The sequence below is a fragment of the Tubulanus polymorphus genome, chromosome 5, assembly GCF_964204645.1.
Source record: "Tubulanus polymorphus chromosome 5, tnTubPoly1.2, whole genome shotgun sequence".
NCBI lineage: Eukaryota > Metazoa > Nemertea > Palaeonemertea > Tubulaniformes > Tubulanidae > Tubulanus > Tubulanus polymorphus.
The window spans coordinates 430,972-449,794 of record NC_134029.1 but is presented as its reverse complement, the minus strand read 5'-3'; the positions used below and the strand labels follow the sequence as shown (position 1 = coordinate 449,794).

Here is an 18,823-nt window from a genome sequence, read left to right as displayed (position 1 = left end):
TCGTCCAATAAAAATCAGCTTTATGAAATCAAATTAGTCGTATTTTGTAAATAGTTTTGAATTCAAAAGCGGAAAGTTATTCCTGAATATATCATCTAAATATGAGAGATTTCTGAAATTTATTGGGAGCAAAAATTCACAGTGCTATTTATCCGTCTGGAAGTCGTTATTAGCAGTGATGCAGATTTGGAGAAGTTTTGAGTGTGTAAATGTCCACTGATTCAACGTCTCCATGTTCAATGCATCAAGTCAACTGCAGCTTCACTGCATCATCAAGTCAACCTGCAGCCTCTTCTCAATAACCGATACAAACAAAGTATTCATTGAATATAAATGCAGTATATATTTATTTCCAGAATTATTTACAGTTTTTTGAGACAGTTGGATTGCAATTAAAGTAACGGTAACATTCAGTAGTACAGTTCAAAAATTGGACTTACAAATAAAATAGATGAAAATGGGGTATACGAATTGAATTAAAATCTAACAACATGTGGATTTGAACCCAGTTTCATAGTTATCACCTAAAGAGTCAATACAAAATGGACTAATTCTCTCTACAGTCAATTTTCAAAATATTTATAAATGCTAAATCCAGCAGAGGGCGCCTCATGAAATAACGTGCGGGAATCTTCTGATTTCACGAGTTCCTTCAACTTCGACTCTTTCGTAAACATATTTCCGATTACATCGACATTCTACGCCACATTTCTCCGATTGACATTTAGGACACGGAAAATGACAACCGGGACACGAAATGTCCAAACAATCGCATAAATCAATACCATCTTCAACCAGTAAACCATTCTCATTGTACATTTGATTACGTTTTGATCTGAAATAGAAAATTAACTAATTCAATTCAAGTAATTGAGGTTTTTCAGACTTTTGGATCCAGTTCTACAGGTTAAGATTTAACTCCAGGATTAAGAACAAGATCCGGAACTGTAGAACCGGGTTCTGCAGTGGAACCAGGTTCAGAACAGTGAAACTGAGTTCAGCACAGTGGAACCAGGTTCAGCACAGTGGAAATGGGTTCTGCACAGTGGAATCGGGTTCAGCACAGTGGAACTGGGTTCTGCACAGTGGAATCGGGTTCAGCACAGTGGAACCGGGTGCAGCACAGTGGAATCGGGTTACGCACAGTGGAACTGGGTTCAGCACAGTGGAATCGGATTCTGCACAGTGGAATCGGGTTCAGCACAGTGGAACCGGGTTCAGCACAGTGTAATCGGGTTCAGCACAGTGGAACTGGGTTCAGCATAGTGGAAACAGGTTCAGCACAGTGGAAACAGGTTCTGCACAGTGGAATCGGGTTCTGCACAGTGGAACCAGGTTCAGCACAGTGGAAACGGGTTCTGCACAGTGGAACTGAGTTCAGCACAGTGGAACCAGGTTCAGCACAGTTGAACCAGGTTCAGCACAGTGGAACCAGGTTCAGCACAGTGGAATCGGGTTCAGCACAGTGGAATCGGGTTCTGGATTGAGGAAATTGGTCCCAGACTGTGGAACTGGATCCTATGATTCAAAACTTACGTTTCTTTTTTATAAATTCTGCGATTCATTTTTCTCATCTCCCTCGCGCTGCTCTCGGGGTTGAAATTTTCCATGAATTTCCCCGGATTGGTGAACGACAATTTGTGAATTTCCTTTTGCTGTAAATGAAAACTAAAGCTTTAAAACATGACGCAAAAATAGCAAACATGAAAATAAAACAGGATCCAATTCCACAGTTTTGAGTATATTTTGACTAAATAGATGAATAGCATTGGTAATGAACTGATTTTAACTCAGAGTCAAACTTAACGAAAAATTGAATAGAGCTGAATCATGATTATCAAAATAAACCGCTGTCTCATCGCACCTTCACAAGTTTAACTTTTTACACATTCATGCAACATGAGAATAAGTGAACTACAACAGGCTGCGAACAGGACACACCTCTATTCCAGTTACCCTCACCACCGACTTCCCTAAACAGAAACCCACGACGCACGTACGTGTCACAGTTTCATGAAAAATTTCAACCGAAGTTTTTGCTTATCTCGTTCTTTTCGACGCGAACTAATTTCTTGAAACTGGTTTGATATTAAAACCTGAAACTGGTTTGAAATTAAACCCCGACGATTAAAAGCATGTACTTTTATATAGATACATACCACCAGTGATTGCATATTGATATCTGTGTGATCAGCATTAGTTGTAGTTAAATACTGTAACATATCATTTAAAACTCTTTTACAGCTCTATAGCTATAGGTCTAATCTAGGCTTCAGGCGCGTTGGAAACAATATTTTATTGCTGCGGCCAAATACCGATTTTGGACAGGGCCGCAGCTTTGGCTACGGTTCCATCCAATGCCACTGGGCTTGATCAACAAATGATGTTCTAACAGTAAAATTCTTTACAAAGATGAGAAATACAATAAGTTTACAAAATTACATTAAAACTTAGATAGAAAAGAAGCTTTTAATAGCATGGTAGGGCAGACAGAAGACCTGTCGGACTCTGTGGGACAGCGGCTGGTCCATTGGTTTCATCACTTATGGCATTGGATTGCCATTCCATAAATACGGACACAAAAATCATCAAATCACGATAAGCTACACGTAATAAATTGATGCAGACCTTTTCACTCATCTGAGCAATTGATCTCCGATCTCTGAGAGTATAAACTGATGACGATGAATTATTGTCAGCAGTGGCCGACGCTGATGTATCTGATGATGATAAAATAGTCAGTCTGGAATCGCTGTCTTCTATTATTTGAAAAGACATCTTTTTCTCTCTCGCTCTCTCTGTCTAATGCACTATCTTATAACGGAGCAGGGTAGAGGAGACTACAACAAACTATTGCTTAGTGTCACAGGAAAAAATCCTTCCATTTGGTGAATAGACTATGAATTTGAATTGAATTGTCCATATTACTCGCATGCCACAGTATACGAGTAGCGAGCTGTTAGATTTCTACCGTTCAGTGCTGCCTCTATATATAACGATAGCGGGAAAAACGTGAACTAGCATAGTACTCGCATGCCACAGTAGGAATATCCCGCTGTGGAGTTAGTTCATGTAATCGCCGCTGATTGTATCTGCAGGGGCAGCACTTAACGGTCGATAAATGACACTGGTGGCTTACCGCTGACGCCAATTAAAACTTCTTTGGAAGCTCTTGTGCAAAATGCCTACTTATACAGTACAGGCATAATACTTGTTTAACATTTAAGAAAGCTATTTTTTCTAATTTCATAATTTATTAGTTTGTTTCCGCGTCAAGTTTCATCGGTTATTTGTAAACAACTCGACTGAGATTCAACAACATGGTGGCGGGTTGGTGCTGAGGAGCGCTGGGACCGCGGTTCTTCCAAACACACACCCCTATCTAACGATGGATTAAATCACATTCACGGATTTAGGCAGCAGTTTTTAGATTATAAATCCGTCCATTCATGTGTAGCTGAGGTTTAGTTATTGTGTAATGCCTTTCACAATGATGAATTTCCGTCTAAACGGTATGTACCGCTGTCAAATTCAAATCAATTATGGTTTATTGTTTATCTTCGATACCTCTCTGATATTGTTAACCCACAAACTAAATCATTACGTTATGTAATTGTTTTTGAGTATGACTGGCCATTTGTCAATCACTCTACTGAAGTCTGTACCACGAATCACTTCAGAATCTGACCAGAAATTCAGAATCTCTTGCTATTTTGGATGGTTAATCTTTTTTGGCCTATTTGTCACAAATTCATCTTTCTTCTTCCTTTGCTTTCGTTTTTAAGGCGGTTATCGATTGGTTGTATATTGATAAGCAGCTATAATTTGGTGACAAGGCCAATATAATGACTCCTACATATAGGCTGTATAGTTAATATCTGAGCAGGGTAGGATTAAGGTCATTTCTTGGTTTTAAATACTAATGACACAAATGTCATTGTTCGCTTGGATTTAAAACTCATAGTTAAACATAAGATTTGAACAGACTCAGTTTGATTCATAACGTCACAATACATGGAACTCAACCGGTTTAATATCCTATAAATGAGCTTTAACCTAGATAGATTATTGTAGTGGTCTCTAAGATCTCAATGACTCAAACTTTTGGGTGGAGATGGTTCATCCACCCATCGCCTCTTTTATAGGCCTATAGAAGATAGGTTAAGACTCTCATGATTAAAAAATGGTTTGTTACACAGCTGTGCGTCTCTAGTCCTTGTCCCTCATAGCCCGCTCGCCATAGCTCCTCAATGATAATAAGATATACATATTTTTAGTTGTCGTGGAAACATGTGTACGTATTGTGTGTGTCTGTCGTTCTCTATTCCGCTGTGAGGCTATACGAATAAAATCAATAATATTCCTCTACTATATAATATAGATTGATTCTCTAGTCTGAAATCAATATTTTATAAATTGATCGGTTTTAAATCACCCCTCTCTCTCTCTCTCACTCTGCAGTAGTGCACTGATAAAAAAATCAATGTTATTTTCATACTGATTTCCTTTAAGAGATTCTATTTCTCAAAAAACCACAAATCTCACTGTAAGATTCATTCATACTCAATCTTTAATACACAGAATGTTTTTATCTGTTGAAATGTTCAATATTCTGAAAGCATTAATCAGTACTTTATGAGTCCCAAGAGTCATTTCTAGTATCATAAATAAATGATTACGATTTATGAATTGGTTGAATGTATTTCAGCAGGCTCTGTACCCAGCTGTTTTCTCTGTAGGGGATTTTGAAGGGACAATGGCCCAACACCCCCCCCCCCCTTGGTACGAAATTCTGCTTTGCTCCTCTAGTTGGCGTCAATGCGCTATCAATGCTTAGCCCCATAAATTAGTGGATAAACGTGAGATTGAACCAGACAATCTATTTAAATTCAGTTCATCTTGAGAACAAACAATATTTAATCATTCTCTATTGATAAGAGTTAAGTTTATTTCGTTGTTTCGTATGACATTTTATTTTACTGATTATAAATCATGCGTCACACAAACACCTCGTCCTAATCATTACTAACAGTTCTGTTCTGTTTATTGATTTTCTCTTGTCTTTCTGTGATAGAATTCATACACACTGTGTTTGATACAAATATCATACACAACTAATTAGCCATTATTTAGTCATGTAGCAAGAATTTTAAACACTTTTAGATTACATGATTTACGGCATGAATTACTTTGAAAAACTAGATTACTGAATGCTTTATTTGAACCACTCAAAATGAACTAACTATCTTGAAAAGGAGAAATACTACATCGCAGATCGGTCACTCAGTTAGGCCTATATACCCTGATACTGAAAAGTTGCAAAGGCTTAGTGTCTGATTTCGTTGAAAGATGGCGACATCGTAGCCGCTATTGCCTGATATTCAAAATCAGTTTCGTAAAATTCTGATAGATGGCCTACCTGTATATACAAACTCATTTGGTTTTATTGTGAAGATTGAATTTTATATAATTATTTCATGGTTAAATTAGGATAAATGATTATTAGAATATATGATTATTTCAGTTGTTGATGATGAGGTCATTATTTTGATGATATATCTATTGGTTCCCAGGGTTTCCTATTTATTTATCTAACAACATCTGTTGTTATGGTAATTTGCTCTTAATGAATATTGCCCGAATTCACTGTTATATGTTTTACTGTACTTGATGCAAAATATGAATTTTTGTTTGAATATGAAATTCTAGTTAGAAATTGGTACAAATTCCTAGACATTGCTGTACCCCAATTTACAGTGTACCAATACTATTAGCTCTACCATTGCGGTATTCACTTCTTTATGGTGTACATTATACCATATGGTATACCATGTACATTAAGCACATGTACAGCAATTATTTGTGTAATATCCTTATATGGAATATAGTATACCAAATATGGTCGGCCTATACCACTGTACGCTGTACCATCTTGGTATTCGACCATACGCGATGGTACCATGATCGGGTACCAAATTGTACGGTGTAGCATCTGGTGTAAATATGTATACAGCGAGTACAGTATGGTGGACCATATGGTATAAATTACACAATAACCGGGTTTAATAATTGTGAGGTCCTGGAAATTTAATGAACAGATTCCGCTGTCTACCCCTCGCCCCTCTCCTAGTTCCTATATCAAACAACTCATTATCATCGATCGATGCTAAAATAGATGTGTGAAATATGTTATAGTTTTTAATATATTGATAGATTGATATTACGGATCTATATTATATATATATATATATGTATATTATATATATATATAGGCTAGATATGTATTGGAAATGTTTGAGTAGTTTGAGTGTTAACACCTGATAACACTGGGTTCGAATATTAATAATATTAACTATTAACTTACTCTAACCGGGGCTCGACAGACCTGTCAGTCTGATTTCAACAGTTATCAGTTTTATCCGTATGGTAAGTTTTAATCGGTCTTATCTCTGAGATTATCATCGTTAAATTGATTTGGAAATATACTGATATCGGAGATCTAGTTTATATCTAGGTCTGGTTTTATTCCTATACGGTTATGGACACTCTAAGCGAGGTTTAAAACTAAGAATATAGAACAGTAAATAAAGTATTGATGAAGAAGATTACTTCACGCGCTAGGGGTTTATTGATGACGGACATCGCTTAGCAACGAGATACAATGAAAATCCTTGCAGTTTTGTCACGCGTTTGTCTTAGAGAATTTGATGAGATGTTTGTCGATGGATGGTTAGTGGTTTTATATCTGATTGATATTGATCAACACAGTTTGACATCTGGAGACATCTTGACTAAAACATTATCGTCTTATATTGACTGTGTATCAATGATAACAGAGACTGGTCAGAGAGACGGAGTGTGAAGGGTTTTATATCATCATGTGGGGTATGTGCGTTCACTCTCTCCCTCTCTCCCTCCCTCTCCCTCCCCCTCCCTCTCTCCCTCCCTCCCCCTCCCTCTCTCCCAGCGTCTATTAATCCATGTTGATCCTACCACTGTCAGTGTGAAATATCACTTATATCTCGATATATTTGTCTCAGATCTCAGATATATCTCTCTCACTCATATTGTATCTCAGTATGAAGTGTTCAGGAATCTATTGGATTTTTATAGAAGGAAGTTTCTTACTGTTACAGAATTCACTTAGTCAATGGTCAATACAGTGACTAGAATTAACTAGTCAACTGTCCATGCTGCCAATACTAGAATCAATACTAATGCATTTAAACATCAATAGTTGACATCACTGTATCAAAGATTGACTAGTGACTAGAGGTGGATTGTGCGCTAAGGCAGACTGGACTAAGTAGGAGGTAGATATTGTGAAGAGACTAGAAAAAGTCAAGATTGAATGACTAGTGACTAGCAGATTGTGGAAAATTGACAGTCAAGTGACTAGTGAGACATATGTAAAACATGCAAGTTATAAGTGGTCTGAGTGGAAGTTGATGTGATGTTTAATGACTGAGGGACGTGTGATGTTTGAGAGACAGTATCAGCAGCAGCAGCAGCAGCAGCAGTTGATTAACTAATGTCAATAATCTACATGTTACACTTGGTTTAGTGACCACTCATTTTCACCCTATCGCACGTATTCACTCAACAGTTCTATCTTACTCTATGGTCAGACAAACTGCTGTAGTAAAGATTACAGATCGATCCAGTGATTTGGATTTGGATGATGTTTTGAAACTGTGAAGCTGATGTTTGGATGTTGTTTTGAAGCTGATATTTGGATGATGTTTTGAAACTGTGAAGCTGATATTTGGATGTTGTTTTGAAGCTGATATTTGGATGATGTTTTGAAACTGTGAAGCTGATATTTGGATGTTGTTTTGAAACTGTGAAGCTGATATTTGGATGATGTTTTGAAACTGTGAAGCTGATATTTGGATGATGTTTTGAAACTGTTAAGCTGATATTTGGATGTTGTTTTGAAACTGTGAAGCTGATATTTGGATGTTGTTTTGAAGCTGATATTTGGATGATGTTTTGAAACTGTGAAGCTGATATTTGGATGTTGTTTTGAAGCCGATATTTGGATGATGTTTTGAAACTGTGAAGCTGATATTTGGATGATGTTTTGAAACTGTGAAGCTGATATTTGGATGTTGTTTTGAAGCTGATATTTGGATGATGTTTTGAAACTGTGAAGCTGATATTTGGATGATGTTTTGAAACTGTGAAGCTGATATTTGGATGTTGTTTTGAAGCCGATATTTGGATGATGTTTTGAAACTGTGAAGCTGATATTTGGATGTTGTTTTGAAGCTGATATTTGGATGATGTTTTGAAACTGTGAAACTGATATTTGGATGTTGTTTTGAAGCTGATATTTGGATGATGTTTTGAAACTGTGAAGCTGATATTTGGATGTTGTTTTGAAGCTGGTTTTGCTGTTCCATGTGATGAATTACCAATAAATTTCGTACATGTTTCTCATATTGATATCGATGTCACATGAATTACTATGTAGTACATATGCCATGTCATGTATGCTTTCTATTGGAAAATAAGATGTATAGAAATGCTGATTACTGATCCACTGTGGATAGAGTGGATAGATAACTGAGGAGTGGATGGATGATCTGCTTAGTGGAAAGCTGTGGAGCTGTGGATATGATTCTGAGTGGATATGAGGAGTTTTATAAAGTGGATATAAAGATGTTCTCGTTGTGATCTAGTGCTTCCTTTTATGAGTGTATATGTGTTGTGTATGGAGCTGAATCATGAGTTGAAGAAGATGCTGAAATTCAAGGAAAAAAACTAGATACAGAGTATTTCATTAATCAATCACAGACTGTATAGGACTGGCTGCTGCTGCTGCTGCTGCTTGAGAACAGGGATCACTGCGTCGATGAATTTTAAACACGATTTTGAAGTAACGTGTGAAGTTTGATGATGATGAGAAATGTTTCTGATTGTTATTAACATGCAGTGTATGAGAATGTAAAGGAGAGAGAGAGAGAGAGAGAGAGAGAGAGAGAGAGAGAGAGAGAGAGCCAGCGAATGATTCTTCTTACACTCGAGATCATGCATTCTGTCTCTACACTGTTAATTGTACAATCATTAATTGAATATGGATGAATAGAGTCCCTAATGACTCTCGTAGGATACAGATAGGAGTCAGTCAGGTTGATACAGATAGGACTGGACTCCAGTAGGATACAGATAGGAGTCAGTCAGGTTGATACAGATAGGACTGGACTCCGGTGGGATACAGATAGGAGTCAGTCAGGTTGATACAGATAGGACTGGACTCCAGTAGGATACAGATAGGAGTCAGTCAGGTTGATACAGATAGGACTGGACTCCGGTGGGATACAGATAGGAGTCAGTCAGGTTGATACAGATAGGACTGGACTCCAGTAGGATACAGATAGGAGTCAGTCAGGTTGATACAGATAGGACTGGACTCCAGTAGGATACAGATAGGAGTCAGTCAGGTTGATACAGATAGGACTGGACTCCGGTGGGATACAGATAGGAGTCAGTCAGGTTGATACAGATAGGACTGGACTCCAGTAGGATACAGATAGGAGTCAGTCAGGTTGATACAGATAGGACTGGACTCCAGTAGGATACAGATAGGAGTCAGTCAGGTTGATACAGATAGGACTGGACTCCAGTAGGATACAGATAGGAGTCAGTCAGGTTGATACAGATAGGACTGGACTCCGGTAGGATACAGATAGGAGTCAGGAATAATGAGTTGTTTAGATGATCTATCCCCGGAATTCTGTAAAGGATGTTCCTGTCGATTTTTACGTAAGACGTTTCATATTTTCTTAACAATTTTCACTTTATTTGGACTCAAATAATTGTGGTGGAATAGTTGTTTGATCTTGGATATTATTGGACTGGAATTATTCATGCTCAATCTCGAGCTGTTTTCTGACCATCTAATAGGCTTCTCATTTGAAACATTAGTGGAATCGATGATACTCTCAGTATACTGTTCGGACCATTTAAATTTTAGATTTTAATAAAATCGGGCTTATTCGTAACCCTAAACCCATGAACGGTGGAACTGGATCCAGAATTGTGGATCTAGATCCAGAACTGTTGAACTGGAACAAGAACAGTTGAACTGGGGATGGAAAGGTGGAACTGGGGGAACTGGGATAGAACAGTGGAACTGGGGCTGGAACAGTGCAACTGGGGGTGGAACTGTGGCTGGTAGAAATAGTGAGGACTGATATTTGAATTTCTACCAGGTTCAATATGTTGAGTTCAATACTTTTACAATGGTATTATTTTTGTAACATATGATGCAAGTTCCATTCGACTGATTTTGTCGATCAGGAAGTAACATGTTTTAATTGAATTAAAGTTCACAGTTATAACAGTTTCACTGTAATAGTTTTTACTGTAGGTCAGGATTCCAATTGGTAAAGTTTATTTTCAGGGTGGTTCATTCCTGACATTTATATACGCTATCATCCGATTGAACTTAGAATTCAGTTTAGAATTCAGTAGGATTTGCAGATTTAACAAAAAATGCAAAAATATTTTTATAAAAACTGGAATTTCTTCCATTTTTGAAAAATGATAAATTTTGAATTGTAATGATATAATTTAGTTTGTTTATATTGTAGCTCGTCGCAGAGCAATGTCTGCCTTAGACTTGAGAAAAAATGATACAGCAGAAAACGGAGGTAAGTTTTCACTATTTTCCTCTTTATTCGGCTATGGAATCATTCGTCTCCTCTACTGAGTCTTTCGTCATTTTTTTCCGCGTAGGAGAAAATCTGACTTTGAATTCAATTTCGAATGGATTTAACGCCAGTTTTTAACTCACGGTAAATACTACAGTATTCATTGTTAAATTAGTCGTTTTAAATGTCTCGGCGTAAGTCATTATTTGGAGAAGTCGTTACTCGTTCATGTTGACGCACAATTTGTATTTCCAACTTTGACCCAATTCCACAGTTCCGAGTTAAGATTTGACTCTAGAGTTTACTCATTGAAAATGAACTAACTTTAACTCAGAGTTAACTCTAACTCACAACTGTGGAACTGGGTCCAGAAGTGAGTTCCGCTGTCTGTTACATGAAAACCAAACTTTATTTTGGTTTTTGATTGTTAGGAACAGAAATCTCCAGTTAGAAAAAATCTTTTATTCTCCGATAGAAATGACTAATCATTTGGTGTGTAGAGATCGCTGGAAGGTTTCTGTATCTGTCATTGGTTTCTATATGAATTATTGAATTACCCACGAACCTGAAGCAGATTGCCGTAAAAGTTACTGTTTTGACACACGCTGGAATTTACCGTAAAATGTCAACCGTAACAAATGTAACAACAGCTAAGAAGCTTTCACATCGTTTTCAATCTGAGTTTATATATTCGCTGAAAGGTTTTTTCGCGATTCTAGATGTTATTTTGACGAGGAACATATTTTCATGTTTTTAGCCGAAAGGTCGTCGCGGTTCTCATCATCTCCTCATTCGGTTCTAAACAGAACTAAACCAAAAATCAAACTAAAACATCAACGCGGCGATATTGATGGTAAAATAATTCATTCCAGCACTAATTTAAGCTTTGCTTTTTCTATTATCACATTTTATATCGAACACTTTTTGAAAATTTCATATAACACAATTTTTCATCCAATTCAAAATCGATGTTTAATATGAGTTGTATTTGATATTGTTCAGTTCAGACTCAAACACATTGATTTTGAATTGCTTTGCTAATGCACTGTTTTGTTGTATTTAATAGGGGTCGCCACTGACACAGAAAATGTGGAAAAATACTGGAAATTAGAAATATTTAGAAAAAAATCATGCAAAACTTGGGAAATTTGACACTTTTGGGCAAAAATCCTGGAAAACTCAGGGAATTTGTATAATTCAGGGATTTTATAAGTGGAGAGGGGGGAGGGGGATGGTGGCCATCCTGTTACACTATTTCACAGTATTTACGATAACACTAATGGAGGTTGTTTTCTCACAAACACATAACAAACACCAGTTCAATTCTACACACATTACAGAATTTATATTGTAATCTATAACCAAACTAATTTAGAGACTGAACTGTGAGCGTTCCTATATGACTCTTGCAGAGTTACAGATGACTCTACGTGAGTCCCAGTAAGACTCATTACTCTCACAGCAGTCAGATGACTCTAGGTGAGTCCCAGTAAGACTCATTACTCTCACAGCAGTCAGATGACTCTAGGTGAGTCCCAGTAAGACTCATTACTCTCACAGCAGTCAGATGACTCTCGGTGAGTGAGTCCCAGTAAGACTCATTACCCTCACAGCAGCCGATGACTCTAGGGAGTCCCAGTAAGACTCATTGCCCTCACACTGGTGATGATTCATTGGTTATCAGTATTCAGTGTTGATATCCAATTGTAATTTATATCTCTGGATATAAAAAGCTCATTTATTTCCACAATAGATTGCGCTCTGTTTCATTATTGTTACTGACTAGACCATGGATTAGTCGACCCCAGTGAGGGAGCCAGTCACTGTGACCAGTCAGAATCCCCAATCAGGAAGCCAGCCATACTCGGCTCAAGGTGGCGGCCACACTCACTGTGACCTGGCCAAACATCCAGCATGAGAACCATCGAGTCAATCACCCAGCCAGTTAATCAGCCAATCAGCTAGCTGGAGCCATTGTGGCCAGACTAATAACAGACTGCCTATTCCAGCTCCAATACAGGCACGAGATACCCCACAATGAACCCAACCACTGAGATACCCAACCACTGAGATACCCAACCACTGAGATACCCAACCACTGAGATACCCAACCACTGAGATACCCAACCACTGAGATACCCAACCACTGAGATACCCAACCACTGAGATACCCAACCACTGAGATACCCAACCACTGAGATACCCAACCACTGAGAGCCACCTGATGAGACATTACTTGATTAAACTGATTTTCAAATAAAGATATATTTCATGTTTTTGAGAAATAGATGCAGTAGACTGGCTGATATTAATAATTTCAGGTGTGTAGTTTCGTTATTTGATGATGAATTGGGTTAATTTATTATAAATCAGTAGCAGCAGCAGCAGCAGCAGCTGTCACACGTGAAACTACTGTGTTATTCCTATATGAAGCTTCATTATTTTATTCATACGGTTTTCAGCTATTTTTATATTATTTGCATTAATTCCAAACACAAAATAAATCGCTATGAATCATGAATAGCTATCGGTTTCACGGTTTTTCAATTTTTGTTTCCTTTTCAGTTTGATTTTTCTGTTATTTTCTAATTTTACAAATTCCTCATTTTTACGATTTAATTTTTTGTTTGAACAAATAAAATATTGAAGATTACTTATGAACTTAGTTTTTTCTAATGTTTTTACAATATGTTCAGGGGGTTAATTGAGTGGAGACCCAGGGGGTTAATTGAGTGGAGACCCAGGGGGTTAATTGAGTGGAGACCCAGGGGGTTAATTGAGTGGAGACCCAGGGGGTTAATTGAGTGGAGACCCAGGGGGTTAATTGAGTGGAGACCCAGGGGGTTAATTGAGTGGAGACCCAGGGGGTTAATTGAGTGGAGACCCAGGGGGTTAATTGAGTGGAGACCCAGGGGGTTAATTGAGTGGAGATCCGATACGAGGAGACTGTCAGTAGTTACTGGTGGGTCCGATGAGGCTAGACTGATAACCAGCTCCCAGGTTCCGATACGAGGAGACTGTCAGTAGTTACTGGTGGGTCCGATGAGGCTAGACTGATAACCAGCTCCCAGGTTCAGATACGAGGAGACTGTCAGTAGTTACTGGTGGGTCCGATGAGGCTAGACTGATAACCAGCTCCCATGTTCCGATACGAGGAGACTGTCAGTAGTTACTGGTGGGTCCGATGAGGCTAGACTGATAACCAGCTCCCAGGTTCAGATACGAGGAGACTGTCAGTAGTTACTGGTGGGTCCGATGAGGCTAGACTGATAACCAGCTCCCAGGTTCCGATACGAGGAGACTGTCAGTAGTTACTGGTGGGTCCGATGAGGCTAGACTGATAACCAGCTCCCAGGTTCAGATACGAGGAGACTGTCAGTAGTTACTGGTGGGTCCGATGAGGCTAGACTGATAACCAGCTCCCATGTTCCGATACGAGGAGACTGTCAGTAGTTACTGGTGGGTCCGATGAGGCTAGACTGATAACCAGCTCTCAGGTTCAGATACAAGGAGACTGTCAGTAGTTACTGGTGGGTCCGATGAGGCTAGACTGATAACCAGCTCCCAGGTTCCGATACAAGGAGACTGTCAGTAGTTACTGGTGGGTCCGATGAGGCTAGACTGATAACCAGCTCCCAGGTTCCGATACAAGGAGACTGTCAGTAGTTACTGGTGGGTCCGATGAGGCTAGACTGATAACCAGCTCCCATGTTCCGATACGAGGAGACTGTCAGTAGTTACTGGTGGGTCCGATGAGGCTAGACTGATAACCAGCTCCCAGGTTCAGATACGAGGAGACTGTCAGTAGTTACTGGTGGGTCCGATGAGGCTAGACTGATAACCAGCTCCCAGGTTCCGATACGAGGAGACTGTCAGTAGTTACTGGTGGGTCCGATGAGGCTAGACTGATAACCAGCTCTCAGGTTCCGATACGAGGAGACTGTCAGTAGTTACTGGTGGGTCCGATGAGGCTAGACTGATAACCAGCTCCCAGGTTCCGATACGAGGAGACTGTCAGTAGTTACTGGTGGGTCCGATGAGGCTAGACTGATAACCAGCTCCCATGTTCCGATACAAGGAGACTGTCAGTAGTTACTGGTGGGTCCGATGAGGCTAGACTGATAACCAGCTCTCAGGTTCTGATACAAGGAGACTGTCAGTAGTTACTGGTGGGTCCGATGAGGCTAGACTGATAACCAGCTCCCATGTTCCGATACAAGGAGACTGTCAGTAGTTACTGGTGGGTCCGATGAGGCTAGACTGATAACCAGCTCCCAGGTTCAGATACGAGGAGACTGTCAGTAGTTACTGGTGGGTCCGATGAGGCTAGACTGATAACCAGCTCCCAGGTTCAGATACGAGGAGACTGTCAGTAGTTACTGGTGGGTCCGATGAGGCTAGACTGATAACCAGCTCCCAGGTTCAGATACGAGGAGACTGTCAGTAGTTACTGGTGGGTCCGATGAGGCTAGACTGATAACCAGCTCCCAGGTTCAGATACGAGGAGACTGTCAGTAGTTACTGGTGGGTCCGATGAGGCTAGACTGATAACCAGCTCTCAGGTTCCGATACAAGGAGACTGTCAGTAGTTACTGGTGGGTCCGATGAGGCTAGACTGATAACCAGCTCTCAGGTTCCGATACAAGGAGACTGTCAGTAGTTACTGGTGGGTCCGATGAGGCTAGACTGATAACCAGCTCCCAGGTTCAGATACAAGGAGACTGTCAGTAGTTACTGGTGGGTCCGATGAGGCTAGACTGATAACCAGCTCCCAGGTTCAGATACAAGGAGACTGTCAGTAGTTACTGGTGGGTCCGATGAGGCTAGACTGATAACCAGCTCTCAGGTTCCGATACAAGGAGACTGTCAGTAGTTACTGGTGGGTCCGATGAGGCTAGACTGATAAACAGCTCTCAGGTTCCGATACAAGGAGACTGTCAGTAGTTACTGGTGGGTCCGATGAGGCTAGACTGATAACCAGCTCTCAGGTTCCGATACAAGGAGACTGTCAGTAGTTACTGGTGGGTCCGATGAGGCTAGACTGATAACCAGCTCCCAGGTTCAGATACGAGGAGACTGTCAGTAGTTACTGGTGGGTCCGATGAGGCTAGACTGATAACCAGCTCTCAGGTTCCGATACAAGGAGACTGTCAGTAGTTACTGGTGGGTCCGATGAGGCTAGACTGATAACCAGCTCCCAGGTTCAGATACGAGGAGACTGTCAGTAGTTACTGGTGGGTCCGATGAGGCTAGACTGATAACCAGCTCCCAGGTTCAGATACAAGGAGACTGTCAGTAGTTACTGGTGGGTCCGATGAGGCTAGACTGATAACCAGCTCCCAGGTTCCGATACAAGGAGACTGTCAGTAGTTACTGGTGGGTCCGATGAGGCTAGACTGATAACCAGCTCCCAGGTTCAGATACGAGGAGACTGTCAGTAGTTACTGGTGGGTCCGATGAGGCTAGACTGATAACCAGCTCTCAGGTTCCGATACGAGGAGACTGTCAGTAGTTACTGGTGGGTCCGATGAGGCTAGACTGATAACCAGCTCCCAGGTTCCGATACAAGGAGACTGTCAGTAGTTACTGGTGGGTCCGATGAGGCTAGACTGATAACCAGCTCTCAGGTTCCGATACGAGGAGACTGTCAGTAGTTACTGGTGGGTCCGATGAGGCTAGACTGATAACCAGCTCCCAGGTTCCGATACGAGGAGACTGTCAGTAGTTACTGGTGGGTCCGATGAGGCTAGACTGATAACCAGCTCCCAGGTTCAGATACGAGGAGACTGTCAGTAGTTACTGGTGGGTCCGATGAGGCTAGACTGATAACCAGCTCCCAGGTTCAGATACGAGGAGACTGTCAGTAGTTACTGGTGGGTCCGATGAGGCTAGACTGATAACCAGCTCCCAGGTTCAGATACGAGGAGACTGTCAGTAGTTACTGGTGGGTCCGATGAGGCTAGACTGATAACCAGCACCCAGGTTCCGATACGAGGAGACTGTCAGTAGTTACTGGTGGGTCCGATGAGGCTAGACTGATAACCAGCTCCCAGGTTCCGATACAAGGAGACTGTCAGTAGTTACTGGTGGGTCCGATGAGGCTAGACTGATAACCAGCTCCCAGGTTCCGATACGAGGAGACTGTCAGTAGTTACTGGTGGGTCCGATGAGGCTAGACTGATAACCAGCTCTCAGGTTCCGATACGAGGAGACTGTCAGTAGTTACTGGTGGGTCCGATGAGGCTAGACTGATAACCAGCTCACAGTTTCCGATACGAGGAGACTGTCAGTAGTTACTGGTGGGTCCGATGAGGCTAGACTGATAACCAGCTCCCAGGTTCCGATACGAGGAGACTGTCAGTAGTTACTGGTGGGTCCGATGAGGCTAGACTGATAACCAGCTCCCAGGTTCAGATACGAGGAGACTGTCAGTAGTTACTGGTGGGTCCGATGAGGCTAGACTGATAACCAGCTCCCAGGTTCAGATACGAGGAGACTGTCAGTAGTTACTGGTGGGTCCGATGAGGCTAGACTGATAACCAGCTCCCAGGTTCAGATACGAGGAGACTGTCAGTAGTTACTGGTGGGTCCGATGAGGCTAGACTGATAACCAGCTCCCAGGTTCAGATACGAGGAGACTGTCAGTAGTTACTGGTGGGTCCGATGAGGCTAGACTGATAACCAGCTCTCAGGTTCCGATACAAGGAGACTGTCAGTAGTTACTGGTGGGTCCGATGAGGCTAGACTGATAACCAGCTCTCAGGTTCCGATACAAGGAGACTGTCAGTAGTTACTGGTGGGTCCGATGAGGCTAGACTGATAACCAGCTCCCAGGTTCAGATACAAGGAGACTGTCAGTAGTTACTGGTGGGTCCGATGAGGCTAGACTGATAACCAGCTCCCAGGTTCAGATACAAGGAGACTGTCAGTAGTTACTGGTGGGTCCGATGAGGCTAGACTGATAACCAGCTCTCAGGTTCCGATACAAGGAGACTGTCAGTAGTTACTGGTGGGTCCGATGAGGCTAGACTGATAAACAGCTCTCAGGTTCCGATACAAGGAGACTGTCAGTAGTTACTGGTGGGTCCGATGAGGCTAGACTGATAACCAGCTCTCAGGTTCCGATACAAGGAGACTGTCAGTAGTTACTGGTGGGTCCGATGAGGCTAGACTGATAACCAGCTCCCAGGTTCAGATACGAGGAGACTGTCAGTAGTTACTGGTGGGTCCGATGAGGCTAGACTGATAACCAGCTCTCAGGTTCCGATACAAGGAGACTGTCAGTAGTTACTGGTGGGTCCGATGAGGCTAGACTGATAACCAGCTCCCAGGTTCAGATACGAGGAGACTGTCAGTAGTTACTGGTGGGTCCGATGAGGCTAGACTGATAACCAGCTCCCAGGTTCAGATACAAGGAGACTGTCAGTAGTTACTGGTGGGTCCGATGAGGCTAGACTGATAACCAGCTCCCAGGTTCCGATACAAGGAGACTGTCAGTAGTTACTGGTGGGTCCGATGAGGCTAGACTGATAACCAGCTCCCAGGTTCAGATACGAGGAGACTGTCAGTAGTTACTGGTGGGTCCGATGAGGCTAGACTGATAACCAGCTCTCAGGTTCCGATACGAGGAGACTGTCAGTAGTTACTGGTGGGTCCGATGAGGCTAGACTGATAACCAGCTCCCAGGTTCCGATACAAGGAGACTGTCAGTAGTTACTGGTGGGTCCGATGAGGCTAGACTGATAACCAGCTCTCAGGTTCCGATACGAGGAGACTGTCAGTAGTTACTGGTGGGTCCGATGAGGCTAGACTGATAACCAGCTCCCAGGTTCCGATACGAGGAGACTGTCAGTAGTTACTGGTGGGTCCGATGAGGCTAGACTGATAACCAGCTCCCAGGTTCAGATACGAGGAGACTGTCAGTAGTTACTGGTGGGTCCGATGAGGCTAGACTGATAACCAGCTCCCAGGTTCAGATACGAGGAGACTGTCAGTAGTTACTGGTGGGTCCGATGAGGCTAGACTGATAACCAGCTCCCAGGTTCAGATACGAGGAGACTGTCAGTAGTTACTGGTGGGTCCGATGAGGCTAGACTGATAACCAGCACCCAGGTTCCGATACGAGGAGACTGTCAGTAGTTACTGGTGGGTCCGATGAGGCTAGA

At 41.6% G+C, this 18,823-nt stretch overlaps 2 protein-coding genes across 3 annotated transcripts in view; one reads left to right on the top strand and one right to left on the bottom strand.

Annotated features, from left to right (window-relative positions):
- Positions 1–339: 339 nt before the first annotated feature.
- LOC141905964 (ARL14 effector protein-like) lies at positions 340–2,897 on the bottom strand. Its single transcript, XM_074795094.1, has 3 exons — positions 2,629–2,897; positions 1,537–1,655; positions 340–835 (listed from the first exon to the last, which is right to left on the bottom strand). Exons 1-3 carry the CDS (start codon positions 2,776–2,778, stop codon positions 610–612), a joined length of 495 nt encoding a protein of 164 aa, XP_074651195.1. The 5' UTR covers positions 2,779–2,897; the 3' UTR covers positions 340–609.
- A 280-nt stretch (positions 2,898–3,177) lies between these two features.
- The window catches only part of LOC141906367 (multiple C2 and transmembrane domain-containing protein 1-like), a 57,438-nt gene continuing 41,792 nt past the window's right edge, over positions 3,178–18,823 (top strand). For both annotated transcript variants that reach the window (XM_074795617.1, XM_074795616.1), the window contains exons 1-2: positions 3,178–3,512; positions 10,599–10,658. In XM_074795617.1, the coding sequence (XP_074651718.1) occupies positions 3,479–3,512; positions 10,599–10,658 (94 nt within the window). In that variant the 5' untranslated portion in view covers positions 3,178–3,478. The remainder of the gene's footprint in view (positions 3,513–10,598; positions 10,659–18,823) is intronic.